Here is a 19464-nt window from a genome sequence, read left to right as displayed (position 1 = left end):
ACACATGTTGAAATTTATGGATCTGGTCAAATTCAGAACAGCACAAATAATGTACAAAGCAAGAAATAATCTATTGCCGAAAAATATACAAGGAATGTTTAGTGAGAGAGAGGGGGGATATAATCTAAGGGGAGACCTAAATTTTAAAAAACCAAAGGTTAGAACAAATATGAAAAACATGTGCGTATCGAGCTGTGGGGTGACTTTATGGAACAGTCTGGAGACAGAAATAAAACAAAGTGCAAATATAAATCTGTTTAAAAAAAGGTACAAAAAAAATTTTTAAACAAGTATATTGAAGAGGAAGTATGTTAATGGAGGATGATGAGGGATAAATGGAATAGGGTTGACTGTTATATTAGAACTAACTTAGTATATGGTATATATTTATTTATGGGGATAGATATCTTCATATTTACAGGGAGATATTTATTTTTGTAATTATATATTTATATAGATATTTATGAAGTGTATATATGGTATATAGTGTGTATATATATATATATATATTGTAATTATATATTTATATAGATATTTATGAAGTGTATATACGGAATGTAGTATATATTTAATTTTGTAATTAAATATTTATATGGATATTTATGAAGTGTATTTGTGTGTGTATATATATATATATATATATATATATATATATATATATATATTTTACACGTGTGTATATATATATATATATATATATATATATATATATATATATATATATGGTATGTAGTCTATATTTATTTTGTAATTATATATTTATATAGATATTCATGAAGTGGATATATGGTATATATTTTTATAGGTGTATTAATGTAGTTTGGATTTCGGGGTAGTTAAAAAGGGGTGGGAAATTAAAAAAAAGTATTGTACTTCTTCCCACTCCTTTTTCGAACAATGTGCGGTGTATTGTAATGTCTTAGCTCTTTATGTTATTTTATTTTTTGTCACTTTCTCGTTTTCTTTCTTTTGTATGTACAAATAGTTACATACATTTTTATACATGTTCGAAATAAATAAATTCATTCATTCATTCAGGAACCACCAAGGCACAGGCCGGCCATGAACTGGAAGCTGCTGGAACACCAGTGTCAATGTCTACAGCAGGTTTTACATTGCCATGGACTGAGAGGCTGCTGCCAAAGAAAGAAGGCTCCCTGCTACAAAATCGACACCTCAAAGCCATAAAACTTTCCTAAAGTTTGCAGCTAATCACATGGAAAAAGAATAAGCCTTCTGGATGAAAGTTTTATGGTCAGTTGAGACAAAGATTGAGTTGTTTGGCCACAATGACCAGATGTACAGACGAACACTGTACCAAATGTTAAGCATAGTGGTGGTATCATGCTCTGGGGCTGTTTTGCTGCCAGTGGAACTGGTGCACTGAAAGTAGATGAAATAATGAAGAACCTCAGAATTCAGCATAACCTCAAGCCATCAGCTAGACAGTTGAAATTTGGACACAATTGGGTGTTCCAACAGGACAATGACCCCAAGCACACATCCAAGTTTTTTTGTGGAATGGATAAAGCAGGTTAAATATTAAGCTTTTGGAACAACATTCCCAAAGTCCTGACCTCAACCCTATCAAAAATATATCGACTGTGCTTAAAAGTTGGGTCCATACCAGGAAACCAACAAATTTATCTGAACTCTACCAATTCTGTCAAGAAGAGTGGTCAAATATCTAACCAGAATTCTGGCAGAAGTTTGCTGATGACTACCAAAAGCATCTGGTCAAGGTGAAACTTGTTAAGGGACATTTCACCAAATATTATTAGGTGTGTTTTATGAACATTTTCGACCCTGTATATATAATTCTGACCCAGTGTTGATTTCAGAAAACACAAATTAAATTAAAACTTGGACACTAAACTATTGTTTTTTTCCGCCTAGTAATGATGTACAAATTCAACAGTTCAAAGAAATCATTGAAAGCCAAATATTGCCATGACATTCATATCCCTGATGAGGGAATCAGCCACTTAAGTTCAAAAGTTATGTCAATATTTATGCAGGAATGTTCCCTGTATTCAGAGTCGGGTAAAGTGTATACTTAGGCTTGTAATCTGGCTGCCCATTCAGGTTATGCAACTCACTTACATGTAGTTCATCCCTTTAAGAATGCCATCAGTAACTTGGGAAATGTCTGCAATCTATACCTTTATTGAGAGTGCATAAAGATGGTTGAGCATGACGTGGTTAGGTTCAGGCAGCAGAGCAGGATCACACTATCACACAGATTGAAGAAAGATCACTTCAATACGATGCACAGCACAAGAAATGATTAATATACGTTTTGCTGTAAACTCACTGAAACGTTTGTGTCTTTATTGAGGATGACTTGGAGGAGGTGAGGAGGAAGAATGGGCGGGGCTTTGAAGCGCTCCTCTGGTCGGAACATGTAGACTTCCTGTCCGTAAGGACCAGGAGGAGAGCTGGACAGATCTAAAGAAGAAATGACAACCTTTTTCAAGCTGCTTTATGGTGGAAGATGAACGAGAGCTAAGTGTATCACGGACTCCTGTTCGGGCCAATTGTAAATATGTGGTTGAAAAACAAATTCGGACCTTTAAAACGTCTGTGGTCATTTGACTTGTTAAACATGCTCTGAAGCATTAAACATTCAGATTTTGCAAATCTCAAACTAAATCAATTCAGTGTATGAGAAATCATGGCATTAACAGTTCTTACCAGAAGTGTCGGAGCACTCGAGCGAGTCCACCTGCAGCGCATCAAACACCTCAAAGTCAGATTTCTTCACCTCAATCAGATTGTTGATGGTTCCCATCTGACTGGTCACAACCGGCTATGGAGCAAAACACTTTTCACTTATTTATTTCATCAGGTACCCGACTGCTCTGTCCTGTTCGTTCCACAATTAAAACTTTTAACCGTTATGAATTTTGCATACATGTTTTTAGGAGGAAATCTGAAAGATATCTAATTAACTAATGTAGCCTTATATGCGAAAAGTATTCATCATGAGCCATTTCTGTATTATGATTTTAAGATCAGGTCTAAGTGTGAGTTACCTTCGAAGGGTCATGAAGCCACTGGCCATCAACAAAGAACTTGTACTGATGCTCTCCTTCAGGCAAGTCCAGAATCGCAACAAAGTCATTATGGCTTTTATGTGGAGAAAGAAGATCGATTATTATGTAATGATCACTGCTTTAACAATGTCATTCTGTACAGACTAAAATGCAAGAGGGTTAAAAAGGCATTACCTTTTATTAAGTGGGATTTTGGTGCTCCAGTTATCGAAGGAGCCAGAGATGTAGACGTCTTTCCCCCCTCCTGCCCAGCGGATCACAGTTGGACGGTCCTGTGGGCCCGTCTTCACAAAGTCATTTAAATCTGGAGGCAAATCCTTCTCTGCTGGAGCCTGGGGGAACAGATAAAACTCATTCGAGCTCTGCATGGACTTTACTGAAGACAGCACTCAACAACATGAGGCTTACATGACCTGTGGATAGATTTCAAACCTGCTTTAACATTAGATTAAGGCTTGCATGGTACCTGGACAAGAAGGGCAACCAAATTCAACATGGATGCTCAAGATTAGGGTTAATCTGAAAAGCCAAACCGCACTGCACCGATAGTAAAAGTACTGCAATAACACATTCATGGAGACACTCCATTCGTTAGAATTCAGTGAGAACACACCTGGCTTTAAAATTCAAATCCTGCTGAAGGGCTTGATTCACTCGATCATGTGGCCTGAAATTAAACTCTGCAGTACTCGTTTACATTACTATACCTTTACTTCAGGGCCATGTGTGTTAAAAATGTTCGGATCATCCGTGCTGTCCACCATCTTGCTGGGTTCATGGTCTTTATGGGCACCACCATCGGCCCGATGGGCTTTTGGTCCATGGCGATCTGCAGCTACACGGTCACTAGTATTGCCCATAGCTCAACACAGAGACACCTCCACCTGCACAGAATTAAAAAAATAATAATAATTCAAAGACCAGCACAAAGCATTCATGTTGTGTAATCGCATACTGCTGTTGACCAACTCAGGCTGTGTACTGTCCAGCCTGGTCATGATGACTCAGTGTTAACCGCTGGGGTTTTATTTTTCTCTATTTAGTTGTACTGTGTCATTTCATTTGTATGATTGGCTTGTTTTCCTTGGCTGTTTGCGAATCGTTGTTATTCGGTCACTTGTTCAGTTGGCATTAGAACTTTTTGTCTAGAAGTTCAGCACTTCTTGTACCTGACTTTTTCACTTGTTGTACAAGGATAAGCATGTCTGCTAAATGCTTGTAATGTTATCCAAACCCAGATTACAAGTGAACCAATTTTGGTTCTCCCCTGTATAAAACTTACCAAAGGAGAAAATGTGCATTAAGCAGCCAAATGGGACTTAAAGGAGATACACAGAACCTTTATTTTTAAATACATTTCTGAGTGGATAGTATCCAGGCCTAGAAATTCATATATTTTTTCACCAGCCAGCCAGACTAGTTACCTTCCAAAGTAACTAGCCAAACAGAAAATCAACTAGCTAAAATTTGTTCATGTATGAATTTTACTTCTGTCAAAAATAACACAAAAGAGAGTAGTTACCATTGTTCATGACGAATGTGCATTTATTTCAAGACCTGAGTATTTTGATACTGTTGTTAAATACATAAATGAGAACAACACAGAGCACCATAATATAATATCAACAAATAATAATATATTGGAAAACTTGGCGTATGAGTATTGAAAGCAAATATACTTACGATCATGACTATATATATATCCAACATGCTTTCTGTATTTAACCATTTATGAGAGAGAAAGCATTAGGAGCTTCATATTGACTAGGAATCAACTTGAAAAAAATTAATTATTCCATAAAAATCGTATCGCAGCCAAGGCCTACCCTGCTCCCACGTTTGCTTACAAGTCCTTTGTCGTTTCTCCTTCTCGTACACTTTATTGGCGGCCTTTTTCTCTTCTTCAGACCGAGGTCGCTTTGTCCCCGTCTCTGGCGGTTTCTGTACACCTTTCAGAAAATTCCATATCGCAACATAGCTTCGGCAGATGTAGATGTAAACAACAACAAGTGTTTAAATGGGTGATAATGTGGCCACATCTATTGAATTTGATAACGTGATTAACGCGATATTCAACGAGATGCGTTATATGCATGCGCAGTAGTGAAAAAACCGACAGCCTGACTCGTACACGATATGATTCGGAATTCTTCTGTATTTTCCGTCCTGCCGATAAACACATCGATTAACACAGACACGGCACACGCTTCGCTTAATATGTGGTGGCTTTAGTTGACGGTGTCTGAATCTTTGCTTCATATATATATATATATATATATATATATATATATATATATATATATATATATATATATATATTTTCCCCAACTAGCCAGCTGGGCTGGCTAGTGACAGGAATTACCCACCAAATGACAAATTAAGTCGCCTCGGGCGACCGGACCACCGCGAATTTCGAGCCGTGGTATCTCCCCATCCTTGACTCTTGTATGCTGCATAAATGGGAATAAAAAAATATATATAAAATTTTTTTTTTTGAGAGTTAAAATCGACTGCAAAGTTGGCATTCGAGCTGCCCCGCTGAGCCAGCCAGCCCCGAGTGTGTGACATCACAGCAGGAACCAGTTTTAAGGCCGAGGCCTTTGACAGCTATAGACCAAAGTCATATAAACAAAAGTTTATGGTGAAAGTAAGAAATACCGTTACCGACTTGCTCAACTAAGACTGATTTGACTTCATTGATTGTGGATTGACTCTCATTAAAACAGGATGGGTGTTATAACTTATGCAACATGCATGTACAGTGGTGCTTGAAAGTTTGTGAACCCTTTAGAATTTTCTATATTTCTGCATAAATATGACCTAAAACATCATCAGATTTTCACACAAGTCCTAAAAGTAGATAAAGAGAACCCAGTTAAACAAACGAGACAAAAATATTATACTTGGTCATTTATTTATTGAGGAAAATCATCCAGTGTTACATATCTGTGAGTGGCAAAAGTATGTGAACCTCTAGGATTAGCAGTTAATTTGAAGGTGAAATTAAAGTCAAGTGTTTTCAATCAATGGGATGACAATGAGGAGTGAGTGGGCACCCTGTTTTATTTAAAGAACAGGGATCTATCAAAGTCGGATCTTCACAACACATGTTTGTGGAAGTGTATTATGGCACGAACAAAGGAGATTTCTGAGGACCTCAGAAAAAAGTGTTGTTGATGCTCATCAGGCTGAAAAAGGTTATAAAAGCATCTCTAAAGAGTTTGGACTCCACCAATCCACAGTCAGAGAGACTGTGTACAAATGGAGGAAATTCAAGACCATTGTTACCCTCCCCAGGAGTGGTAGACCAACAAAGATCACTCCAAGAACAAGGCGTGTAATAGTCGGTGAGGTCACAAAGGACCCCAGGGTAACTTCTAAGCAACTGAAGGCCTCTCTCACATTGGCTAATGTTAATGTTCATGAGTCCACCATCAGGAGAACACTGAACAACAATGGTGTGCATGGCAGGGTTGCAAGGAGAAACCCACTGCTCCCCAAAAAGAACATTGCTGCTCGTCTGCAGTTTGCTAAAGATCACGTGGACAAGCCAGAAGGCTATTGGAAAAATGTTTTGTGGATGGATGAGACCAAAACAGAACTTTTTGGTTTAAATGAGAAGTGTTATGTTTGGAGAAAGGAAAAAACTGCATTCCAGCAGAAGAACCTTATCCCATCTGTGAAACATGGTGGTGGTAGTATCATGGTTTGGGCCTGTTTTGCTGCAGCTGAGCCAGGACGGCTTGCCATCATTGATAGAACAATGAATTCTGAATTATACCAGCGAATTCTAAAGGAAAATGTCAGGACATCTGTCCATGAACTGAATCTCAAGAGAAGGTGGGTCATGCAGCAAGACAACGACCCTAAGCACACAAGTCGTTCTACCAAAGAATGCTTAAAGAAGAATAAAGTTAATGTTTTGGAATGGCCAAGTCAAAGTCCTGACCTTAATCCAATGGAAATGTTGTGGAAGGACCTGAAGTGAGCAGTTCATGTGAGGAAACCCACCAACATCCCAGAGTTGAAGCCGTTCTGTACGGAGGAATGGGCTAAAATTCCTCCAAGCCGGTGTGCAGGACTGATCAACAGTTACCGGAAATGTTTAGTTGCAGTTATTGCTGCACAAGGGGGTCACACCAGATACTGAAAGCAAAGGTTCACATACTTTTGCCCCTCACAGATAAGTAATATTGGCTCATTTTCCTCAATAAATAAATGATGAAGTATAATATTTTTGTCTCATTTATTTAATTGGGTTATCTTTATCTACTTTTAGGACTTGTGTGAAAATCTGATGTTTTAGGTCATATTTATACAGAAATATAGAAAATTCTAAAGGGTTCACAAACTTTCAAGCACCACTGTACATGCAGGCATTTTCACTGATAAAATGCAAAAGGCTAATTAAATAATCAGATGAACTGAGACAATCACATTCTGAAGCAAATTAAGTAATCTTATACCGGTACCTTAAACACACAATACAAGTTACAGGTATTAATCTAAATGCAGGTAAACAACGAGTGTTGTTTTTGTTGTTTTGTATCCAAATGAGAGTCGGAGCTTACCTGTCTGTGTTCTCGCTTCTTGAAGGCCAATCTTGTGGCCGACTGTTTTGAAACAAACAATCTGACTTTCAGTTGTTCGTTCAGTTCTCTGTTCATTCACTTCTTCCACGCAGGGGCAAGATACTGCTACTGAGGCAAGCATATCCAGCGGAGAAATCAGATGGCTGGTCCACTCATTCTCCATTTTCTCCATACTGAGTACTCTGCCATTACTGCTCAGGTCAGGCAATTACTAAAACCCGGGACAGGACGTCACCGGTTTTAGCAACAACTGCAGGGAGGTCACTGCCCGAGCGATAATATTTCACGTTCCGTCCCATGCCGTTCCGGGTTTTAGCAACAACCCTCGGCTCACACTCTGGAAGAACTGGTGCAACTGAACTTACTTTCCTTTTCTTGTGGTTTTCTTTTCCTTTAATTGTTGGTACTGCACCTTCTTTCAATACGGGCTTATAGCCAACGCTCCAACAGATCAGAGGTCTCGTACGAGTCTTCAGTTAATCATAATCATCATCATGTTCCCCTTACTGAGGGCTTGGCTCCTTGGGGTGCACCCATGTCAATGAGGCGCATAAAGTTCTCCCTGTCCATCATTTGTCGCCTGATCTGCTGGGCATCCATGCCCAACAGTCTTTCGAACCTTGTCCATTTTGAGGACCGCTCGTCAAACAATATCTGCTTTCTGATGTCTGCATTGTCCATCCTGCAGATGTGTGCCAGGTATTTCAGTTGATGAGCAATACAGACGGACTTGATTGATTTAGTCCCAGTTATATGGTGCAAATCCGCGTTTGAATATTTGAACCTCTACTCCTGTCTCCCATCATTGCTCACATTACCCACATCCTCATCACTTTGTCGCCTATATTCACCTTTAACCATCTTCCTTAAGGAACCGTTCCAGACCACCTCGATCTTCGCTAATTCTTTTGCAGTCAACTCCCATGTCTGAACATTGTATAAGAGTTGGGATCTCATGCAGGCAGTGAGGAACTTTACTCTAATGGACAGGTGTATACGATGATCTGTTAACACGTTTGAGCTCGTTCCATTTCTCAAAAGCGGATCAGATTCTAGTGCCAAGATTCTGTGTATTGTCGCTCGAGTTCGAGATTGTGTAACCCAGGTATCGGAAACTTCTGACGTTCTTTAATTTGGTTCCCTCAACATCAACAAGACTCTCTTGGTTCTTGACGGCATCGCTGACATTGAAGGCCATAGTCTCTGTTTTCGTGTACAACATTTTCAGTCCAAATCGCATAAACGTGTTATAAATCTGGAGGATGGTTTGTAGTTCTTCTATTGATTCAGCGAAGATGGCTTGGTCATCTGCATATAGAAGCTCCGATATTCTTCTCTCCTCTCTCGCTCTAGCGTTTCCCCGGAGTTCCCTTGGTGATACCTCATTAGGAATACAGTATTTGATCTTGAAACCAGTATCTGAATATACCTTCTCCACTTCGTGCTTAGCAATTCCAACTACAAGGTCCATGTAAATATTAAAGAGAGTCAGAGACTCCAAAGCATCTTGTCTACATCCGACTTGGGTGTCAAACAGCCTGGTAGAACCTTTGATGTACGCACAGGTATTAGTATATAGAGCTCTGAGAACGGCCACAATGCGAGGACATTTGAGTCTGCTCTCAAGACATTTCATCAGGGCTTCACGCGGTATCCAGTCATATGCTGCTTTCAAATCAATGAAAGTGGCATAAAGCGGTGTCCCAGACTTTCTGGCTTTCTCAAGCATATGACGTATTATGAAGATGGCTTCATTAGTTGACCTATTAGTACCGAAACCAAATTGTGTTGGTAGTAGAATATATTCATAGGCCTCCTGAAATCTATGATTATCGCCGAGACGATCTTTGACAGAGTTGCAATAATACTAAGTCCCCTGTAGTTCTTGGCACAGGACTTCAGGCCACGCTTGTAAAGGCAAGTGGTACTTGCAATCAGCCATCGGGTTGGTACTTGGATGCAGGTTCATATCAGACTCACTAGAAGTACAAAACACTAACAGATGTTTTGAGGTCGAGTACTTCAAATGTTCAGAGTGTATTCTATCCGTACCCATGCATTTTCCATTTTTAAGTCTTTTCATTCTTGCTTCAATTTCCGAGCTGTCTGGAACCACCGTGTTGATATCCAGGAGATCGTCCGGCAGTAGCACATATGGATAGGCCTCTGGTTGTTCTAACTCCGGTTGGAGTTCATATGGTCGTGGACCAAAATGTTTAGCGAAGTGGTCTTCTAACTTAGGTACAGGCATCAGTAGTTTATTGGATCTTTCCAGCGATGTGTGTTGTTTCATTAGTCTAAATTCTTCCTCAACGTTAAGGTTTTCGCTTGCTACATTGATATCTGCCTTGGTCTTAAAGTAGGCATTTTTAAGTCATGTACGGAGTTTCTTTGTGTCATCTCCAAGGGCCCTTCTTTTATATGGGTCTTTCTCATGGCGTTGGTTTAACAGGAGCTCTTGGTATTCTTGATTTACCCAGGGTTTTTGGATTTGGCTCTTAACAAATGAGGGAACTGTCTCCTTGGAGGCTTGTCTGATCGTATCTACAATAAACTCCTCGACGTCATCTATTTTCTGTGAGTCCAGTTTTTGCTGCATGAGTTGATCAAGTCAAGCGCTGTATTTAGCCTGCACAGAGTGGTCATCTCTGAGGTACCGGACATCTTGACGATCTTCACATCTAGGTTTATTCGAAAATATTTGCTTTGCCTTCCTTTTTGTTGGAAAACTAGCCTGCATTACAACCACCCGGTGATCTGATTCGAAGGGCTGGCTCTGTGCGGGGAAAACCCTGCAGTTCTTAGTTGCTCGTTTCACATACCACTCAGCCATGATGTAATCTATCCTTCGTTTGTAACCCAGGTTTGATTCAAATGACCATCTGTGCTCATGGGATTTTGTGGCAAACATCGTGTTTAACACGAACAGGTTGTTGGTCTCTGCTGTTTCCATTAATCGTGCGCCATTATAGCTTGTGGAATTGGTGTCATGGAATGGACCAATACTCTGCCATTTGCTCGGATCACAGTCCGTCCCGATTGTCGCATTGAAATCGCCAGCAACGATAACCTTGAAATGATGGATGTTCTTTTTTTGGTCTGGCCTATCTCTTTATGTAGTGTTTGGTAGAATGCTTGTTTGGTGGTTTCAGCATATTCTTCAGTCGGACAGTAACCGGTAAAGACAGACAGCTTGATCCCATGTACTTTGACTCGTACCATGCTCATACGTCCCTCGATCGCATGATTTACATCTACTAGAGTGACATGAGGGGCGAGAGCAATAGCAACACCCGCTTTGGCTGTTTTCATGCCATTATAGATCACACGCCATCCTTTGAGTATAGGATCGTCAAAACAGATCTCACCATTTCCTGTCTGCCTTACCTCCTGCATGCAGGAGATATCATGGGACAGGTTCTTAAACTGCAGAACACAGTCAGCTAATTTACTTTCACATTTCCCCGTCCTCACATTAATAGTGCCAAGTTGAAAATTATGGTAATTTTTACCATGCCCTGGCATTATGCTAATAGTGATATTAACGTGATTCAATCTACTATTAATTACTTCAATCTAATCAATATTATCGGAAAAACAATAATAAGAGAACTTTCTCTTGCCTTTTGTAAGGTTGCTTTCCAGAACGAAAGAGGCTACTTCACAGACTGGTGCCAGTGCTCCGTTTGCTCACCCAGTCGCAAGACCGGGATCCCCAGGGTGTACCTGTCCTAATGACGGAGGTGGAGCTGGCTTGAGTGTGAGAGGCGAATTAGACTTACCGAGACTTATAAATGCCCTGTAAGCCTATCAGTAAACTGCAAGTTGCGCGTCACACAATTTACACCCTGGCGGGTGCAGAGCAGAGGAGAAACCACTTCGTAGGCACCCAATGTGCCTGTGAACTTCTCGCAAAACGCATCCAAATGACTGGAAACGACGCTATATTTGTTGATCAATTCTCGCATTCCGATTGGCTGAGCCGGACCAAACAAAGTTGACACAAATATTGCGTGCTTAGATCCAAAGACTGTAAAGTATCATCAGCAAGTTATTGTACAACAATTAAAATGTAAATAAAGTTGTGTGAATTCAATTTTGTTTTCTTCAATTTATTAGAAGGTATGAATGATAAGTAAACTTAAAGAAAATAATTAGAAGATTCATCATTCTCTAAGAATTGTTATTTTCATATCCAGAAGCTACCCGGAGTGCCTCAGTTCCCATAGAGAGGTTTGGTCCCTTAGCTAAGGCTTCATACTGTACTTATAAATTGCAAGTGCAAATAACTAACCATGTGTAAATATTTATGCTGAAATTAAAACGATACAATACAAAGTACCACATCAGAAGCACATCAACTACAATACACATGCACCTTATAAGCTCACCATGTAGTTATGTTACAGAGCCAGGCAGCGTACTACAGAGGCTAAGTGAAAAAGCCAAGCACACAAACATCTGGAGAGAAATTTCATACATATTTTGCAAGTATTTTACAGGGAAATGGTTCATAATGTATTAGCTGAGTGTGCACCAGAAGGCATGCAAATTTCAAAATTTTCAATCAAACCTATTTATTCACAAACACCATGTTCATCAAATGTGCCATGCAAATCCCCATCACATTGCTTGAAAGCGTGACTAGATTTCGTACGTTAATGCATTTCATTTTGAAACAGAAAGTCAGAGATACCGTGTTGAAGTGCTTAAATGGTTTACACTACACCCCTGCTGTACCTAAACAAACGTGACAGCAGCTTAGTGAACTAGCTAAATACAGAGAATTGTGAAGTTGTGTGTAGCGACACATTGCAGGATTTCACAGGGACAACTTCAACCACGCCTGCTGATTTTGTAGAGGACCATTATATATACAGTGGTGCTTGAAAGTTTGTGAACCCTTTAGAATTTTCTATATTTCTGCATAAATATGACCTAAAACATCATCAGATTTTCACACAAGTCCTAAAAGTAGATAAAGAGAACCCAGTTAAACAAATGAGACAAAAATATTATACTTGGTCATTTATTTATTGAGGAAAATGATCCAATATTACATATCTGTGAGTGGCAAAAGTATGTGAACCTTTGCTTTCAGTATCTGGTGTGACCCCCTTGTGCAGCAATAACTGCAACTAAACATTTGCGGTAACTGTTGATCAGCCCTGCACACCGGCTTGGAGGAATTTTAGCCCGTTCCTCCGTACAGAACGGCTTCAACTCTGGGATGTTGGTGGGTTTCCTCACATGAACTGCTCGCTTCAGGTCCTTCCACAACATTTCCATCGGATTAAGGTCAGGACTTTGACTTGGCCATTCCAAAACATTAACTTTATTCTTCTTTAACCATTCTTTAGGAGAGCGACTTGTGTGCTTAGGGTCGTTGTCTTGCTGCATGACCCACCTTCTCTTGAGATTCAGGTCATGGACAGATGTCCTGACATTTTCCTTTAGAATTCACTGGTATAATTCAGAATTCATTGTTCCATCAATGATGGCAAGCCGTCCTGACCCAGATGCAGCAAAACAGGCCCAAACCATGACACTACCACCACCATGTTTCACAGATGGCATAAGGTTCTTATGCTGGAATGCAGTGTTTTCCTTTCTCCAAACATAACGCTTCTCATTTCAACCAAAAAGTTCTATTTTGTTCTCATCCGTCCACAAAATTTTTCCAATAGCCTTCTGGCTTGTCCACGTGATCTTTAGCAAACTGCAGACGAGCAGCAATGTTCTTTTTGGAGAGCACTGGCTTTATCCTTGCAACCCTGCCATGCACACCATTGTTGTTCAGTGTTCTCCTGATGGTGGACTCACAAATATTAACATTAGCCAATGTGAGAGAGGCCTTCAGTTGCTTAGAAGTTACCCTGGGGTCCTTTGTGACCTCGCCGACTATTACATGCTTGCTCTTGGAGTGATCTTTGTTGGTCAACCACTCCTAGGGAGGGTAACAATGGTCTTGAATCTCCTCCATTTGTACACAATCGGTCTGACTGTGGATTGGTGGAGTCCAAACTCTTTAGAGATGGTTTTGTAACCTTTTCCAGCCTGATGAGCATCAACAACGCTTTTTCTGAGGTCCTCAGAAATCTCCTTTGTTCATGCCATGATACACTTCCACAAACAGGTGTTGTGAAGATCAGACTTTGATAGATCCCTGTTCTTTAAATAAAACAGGGTGCCCACTCACACCTGATTGCCATCCCATTGATGGAAAACACCTGACTCTAATTTCACCTTCAAATTAACTGCTAATCCTAGAGGTTCACATACTTTTGCCACTCACAGATATGTAATAGGGGCGGCACGGTGGTGTAGTGGTTAGCGCTGTCGCCTCACAGCAAGAAGGTCCTGGGTTCGAGCCCCGGGGCTGGCGAGGGCCTTTCTGTGTGGAGTTTGCATGTTCTCCCCGTGTCCGCGTGGGTTTCCTCCGGGTGCTCCGGTTTCCCCCACAGTCCAAAGACATGCAGGTTAGGTTAACTGGTGACTCTAAATTGACCGTAGGTGTGAATGTGAGTGTGAATGGTTGTCTGTGTCTATGTGTCAGCCCTGTGATGACCTGGCGACTTGTCCAGGGTGTACCCCGCCTTTCGCCCGTAGTCAGCTGGGATAGGCTCCAGCTTGCCTGCAACCCTGTAGAAGGATAAAGCGGCTAGAGATAATGAGATGAGATGAGATGAGATATGTAATATTGGATCATTTTCCTCAATAAATAAATGACCAAGTATAATATTTTTGTCTCATTTGTTTAACTGGGTTCTCTTTATCTACTTTTAGGACTTGTGTGAAAATCTGATGATGTTTTAGGTCATATTTATGCAGAAATATAGAAAATTCTAAAGGGTTCACAAACTTTCAAGCACCACTGTACACCCTGATGGTGTAAAAAGACAGAATCGCATTTGCAATCATTCTGAGGTAGAAACACATTCCAGCATTTAATTTCCCTACATTGCCCCAAGCTTGTGACATAAATGCCAACTCGCACAAATTCCACCCTCTTCAAAATTAACTAGAAGGGCACTAAGAGAATGCAGACCTTCACCAAGGGCAACAGTCAGCTCTTCAATGACACGCAAATCTGCAACTGCAACCATTTTCATTTGCATCCCAGAGAATTACTGGTACCCATGAATGTAGATTCATGCATTCATTATCATATTTCTACACTGGCTATGTTTTATCACTATTAAACTTTAGTGCCATTTACTGGATTTTAAGATGTATGGCTTTGTTGAGCGCAGACTTCCGCCAAGGTCAAATGCAATCCTGCTGAGTCACGTGGGATCGCGAAGCAGGATGGACGTGTGAGGGAGCTGCTCCCTCAAACCCCCAAAATAAATTGATTTTATGACACGATAGACTCCAGAATTTCGGGGAAAATATTGCATCAGAGGCAGGAGTACCACTACGAGTTTAGTAGGGGATAAGTTGGTGAAGTTATATTAGGCTATTATGAGTGCAACGTCGAAAACACGCACTGCTAAGCAAGGGGCTAGTCATGCTAGCACACAGAGCTCCGCCAAAAGCTCCGATCCCAGGTCGGCGTTGCCTTCAGAAATGGCCAAGGCACCGCCTGGATTTGCCGAACTGCAAGCAGCACTTCAGAAAGCAATGGAGGAGATGTCTCGATTCAGTGGTACTCTAACAACCCTACAAGCAGATGTGACAAGTGTCAAGAATAATCAAGGTAAAATGAAGACAGATGTGGAATCTATTGTCCAGCGATTGGGTGAGGCTGAGGGTCGGATCTCAGAATTGGAAGACGAGAGAGACAAATGGAAGAAGATGGCTAAAACGAGTGCCAAAGAGTGCGCTGAGCTATGTGAGAGGGTGAATGATATGGCCAATAGGGAAAGACGTCTTAATGTGTGAATCTTCGGGTTGAAAGAAAAGAAAGGAAGTCAGATAAAGCTGCGTGAACGTGTGAGGAACTTTTTTACTGATGCTTTGGGAGTGAATGTGGCCGAGTCGGAGCTTCAAATGGTGCATCGAGTGCTTTCTGAAACATCTGAGCCGAATAAGCCACCGCGCCCGGTCATTGTTCGCTTTCAGAGTTTTCTGAAGAAGGAACGTGTCATGACAGCGGTGAAAACAAAGGCTCGCGTAGGTGAAGGGATACATTGGGACAATTCCAACATTTCTGTCTTTCCTGACATGACCAAGGATGTGTCGGCCAAAAGAAAGCAGTTTACTGAAGTAAGGAGGAAATTACACGAGATGAATATTCGTTTCACACTGGCGTTCCCTGCAACCCTTCATTTTACATGGAAAGGGGAAAAGGTGAGCTTCACAGACCCACGTGAAGCACTGGAGCTGTTGAGTGACACACGAGCGCTGGCAACTGTGGACGACGCTGGACGGGGCTAGGAGATGCGGTGGCAAATGTCGCTTGTTTTCTTCTGGAGGCGGACTGCGCGGAGCCAAAGTTTGAGGATTACAATATATTTCTGTTTTTGTCCTGGGCTAATGAGCCTTGGATTTTAATTGGTGTTCATTCCTTGGACTTGGGCGGGCGCATAGGTTTGCTAAACCAGATGACTGTGAGTAGCCTATTTGATAGACCCACAGAGGTCTAAAGTGGTCCTTAGTTTTTCATTTGATTATATGTTCATGTAAACAGCTATAACCTAATGGCAGCGTGGTTTTGTAATAGCTGTCAAGAGAAAGGTTGAGGCTAATTTGGAGTTGTAGTAAGAAATGTTGTCGTGTTAATTATTGCTAACAAGTATTAAGAAAGGGGGTTTGGTGGAGTCTGGAGGTATCTGGCTGTTGCGCCTTACGGACCATGTATGGGTGGGGATATTTCTTTTTTGCAAAAAGAAGTATTGGGAGATGTGGGTGGGGGGTGTTAGGGTTGCTTTGTGTGGTTTTTTTTCTTTTTTCTGTTCTGTTTATTGTAGTCTGCACAGCTGGGATTGTGGGTGGGCATTCCTCTCTATGGGCACACCTTCAAATGTTCAATGTATTATTACCAAATGGCTAAAATGATTAAAATTATAACATGGAATATAAATGGTTCCCAGAATCCTATAAAAAGAAAGAAGTGGTTAAGCTATCTGAAGTCTCACCAAGCAGATATTGCTTTAATTCAAGAGACTCATATGGAGGGTAAAGAAGCAGAGAAGCTTAAACGTGATTGGGTGGGACAGGTATTTCACAGTTCGTACAGTAGTAAGAAGAATGGGGTGGCAATATTGGTGCACAAAAAATTAAACTTGGTAATGCTCAATCAGAAGAAAGATGAGGAGGGTAGGATGATTTGTATTCATGCTGCCATTGATGGAGTGAAGATGAATATTTGTAATTTGTATGCTCCAAACAAAGATGATAGCGACTTTTTTCATATGGCTAATAAGAGTGTTGGGGAACTTGAAGAGGCTCAGATAGTGATGGCTGGTGACTTTAAATCAAGTACAGGATGCCTATATAGATCGAACTACATATCATAAATTTGTGCCAAGAGATAGGTTAGCCATACAACTGATGATGAAAGACCATGGCCTGATAGATATCTGGAGGGTGGTCAATTCTAGAGAAAAAGAATATACTTTTTTCTCCCACGTGCATAAATCATACTCAAGGATAGACTATTTCTTGGTTTCAAGAAAAATGACTGAGGTTGTAGCTGAGTGCAAGCTTGGAGCAATAGCTTTGTCTGATCATGCTCCAGTAGAGTTGATATTAGAGCTGAAATCAAGTAAGCCAAGTGGAGGTCGGTGGAGACTAAATGTGTCATTTCTTCAGGATCCCACACTTAAGGCATTTATGGACACCCACCTTAAGAGCTTTTTTGAGCAAAATGTAGATTCAACAGAGAAGATCTCAAGTGTATGGGAAGCTTCAAAAGCGTTTATGAGGGGCCATTTCATGTCAAAGTCAAGTTATTTAAAAAGAATGTCTTATTTGAAGATTAAGGAATTAGAATCCCAGATCAAAAGTAAGGAAACCATGTTGTCACAATCTTATAGTGAACATCGATTTAAAGAAATATGTAACTTGAAATTTCAGCTAAATGAAATTTATAATAAGAAGGCAGAATATGCCCTTTTCAGATTGAAGAGAAGGCAAGTAAATTGTTGGCCTCACAACTGAAGAGGAAGGATGCTAGCCTCTTAATACCAGCTATTAATAATGATAGAGGGGAGGTGCTGACAGAGAATGCAGAAATTAATGGGATAATTAAGAATTTCTATGAAGATTTATACAGATCAGAAATCCCTGTTGATAAGGATAGGTATACAGATTTTTTTTTCAAATATAGAGATCCCTGTTGTGTCACCAACACAAGTGAATATGATGGATGCCCCTATAGACGAATTGGAGGTTAGAGCTGCCATTCTGTCAATGAAATCTGGAACGTCACCGGGTTTTGATGGTTTTACGGCTGAATACTACAAGGTCAACATTGACACATTGGCTCCCATTTTAACAATGGTTTTCACAGAAGCATTTGAGGAGGGAAAACTCCCTCCCACCTTTAATGACGGAGTAATAACTGTTCTACTGAAGAAAGATAAGGACCCATATGCACCAAGTAGCTATAGGCCAATTAGCTTGGAGAACGTAGATTGTAAAATTCTGTCTAAGGTATTGGCAATGAGACTGGAGAAAGTCTTACCAACAATCATTAATGGAGATCAGGTTGGTTTTGTTAAGGGTAGATCTTCTGCAGATAACCTTAGGCGCCTATTACATCTTATGTGGATAAATCGTGATGAGAATGTTCCTGTGGCTGCTTTTTCTCTGGATGCTATGAAGGCGTTTGATAGAGTAGAGTGGGGGTATTTGATACACACACTGCAGGCCTTTGGTTTTGGGAAGGGATTTATCAAATGGGTTAAGATTTTGTATTCAGCACCACGGGCAGCTGTTCTAACGAATGGCATCATGTCCCCTTTCTTTAATTTAGGAAGAGGCACAAGGCAGGGGGACCCATTATCCCCACTGTTATTTACCTTATTTGTGGAACCGTTGGCAATCGCTATAAGAGCTGATCCCAAAGTTAAGGGAGTGTTGGCAGGGGGGCAAATGCATAAAATGTTTCTATATGCTGATGACATCTTACTGATGTTGTCAGATCCAGCCTCCTCTATTCCAGGGGTTATGGATATTATTGAGAATTTCTCAAGAATTTCAGGCTATAAAATCAATTGGCAAAAATCTGAAGTAATGCCAGTGTCCAGTACTTGCTCAAAGGCAGATATTGGAGCGTTTGCATTCACTTGGATACCATCAGGAATGAAATATCTGGGCATAAGGTTGACCATGGATTTCCAAACATTGGTACAAATTAATGTGAATCCAATTCTTCAGAATATAAGACCAGCTTTGATAGGTGGAAAGTATTACATTTATCTTTGTGGGGTAAAATAAATACAGTTAAAATGATGGTCTCTTCAAAGGTCAACTATGTTTCCATGATGATTCCTCTGACTATTCCTGATTCGTTGATAAGGCAATATAATGATATGGTTAAAGAGTATTTGTGGGAGGGAAAGAAGCCTAGGATTAGTTTAAATAAATTATTTACTACTAGGAGAAAGGGTGGACTGGCTTTGCCAAATGTGGAGCTGTATAGTATCTCCTTTGAAGTGTTCAGACTGTGTGAGCACTGGACACAGAATGACTTAAAATTGGGATGGTTAGAAATTGAGAGGCCTCTGACCTTTCCATTTAGATACATAGATGCTTTGTCTCAAAAACTACTAGATGCCCAAAAAGTCAATCCCATATTTCAACATTCCAGGTATGTCTGGACAAAAGTCCATAAATTGCTTGGAGTGAGTCCTTACAAACAGGCTTAC

General features: G+C 40.4%; 1 protein-coding gene across 3 annotated transcripts in view; it reads right to left on the bottom strand.

Annotated features, from left to right (window-relative positions):
• Window positions 1-19464, bottom strand: part of prkab2 (protein kinase, AMP-activated, beta 2 non-catalytic subunit) — a 37602-nt gene that overhangs the window by 2766 nt on the left and 15372 nt on the right. For all 3 annotated transcript variants that reach the window (XM_060906161.1, XM_060906162.1, XM_060906160.1), the window contains 6 exons: window positions 3764-3940; window positions 3231-3388; window positions 3036-3129; window positions 2695-2809; window positions 2315-2448; window positions 2163-2231 (listed from right to left, as the gene is read on the bottom strand). In XM_060906161.1, the coding sequence (XP_060762144.1) occupies window positions 2163-2231; window positions 2315-2448; window positions 2695-2809; window positions 3036-3129; window positions 3231-3388; window positions 3764-3916 (723 nt within the window). In that variant the 5' untranslated portion in view covers window positions 3917-3940. The remainder of the gene's footprint in view (window positions 1-2162; window positions 2232-2314; window positions 2449-2694; window positions 2810-3035; window positions 3130-3230; window positions 3389-3763; window positions 3941-19464) is intronic.

Source organism: Neoarius graeffei, chromosome 23, assembly GCF_027579695.1.
Source record: "Neoarius graeffei isolate fNeoGra1 chromosome 23, fNeoGra1.pri, whole genome shotgun sequence".
NCBI lineage: Eukaryota > Metazoa > Chordata > Actinopteri > Siluriformes > Ariidae > Neoarius > Neoarius graeffei.
This window is presented reverse-complemented; position numbering and strand designations above follow the sequence as displayed.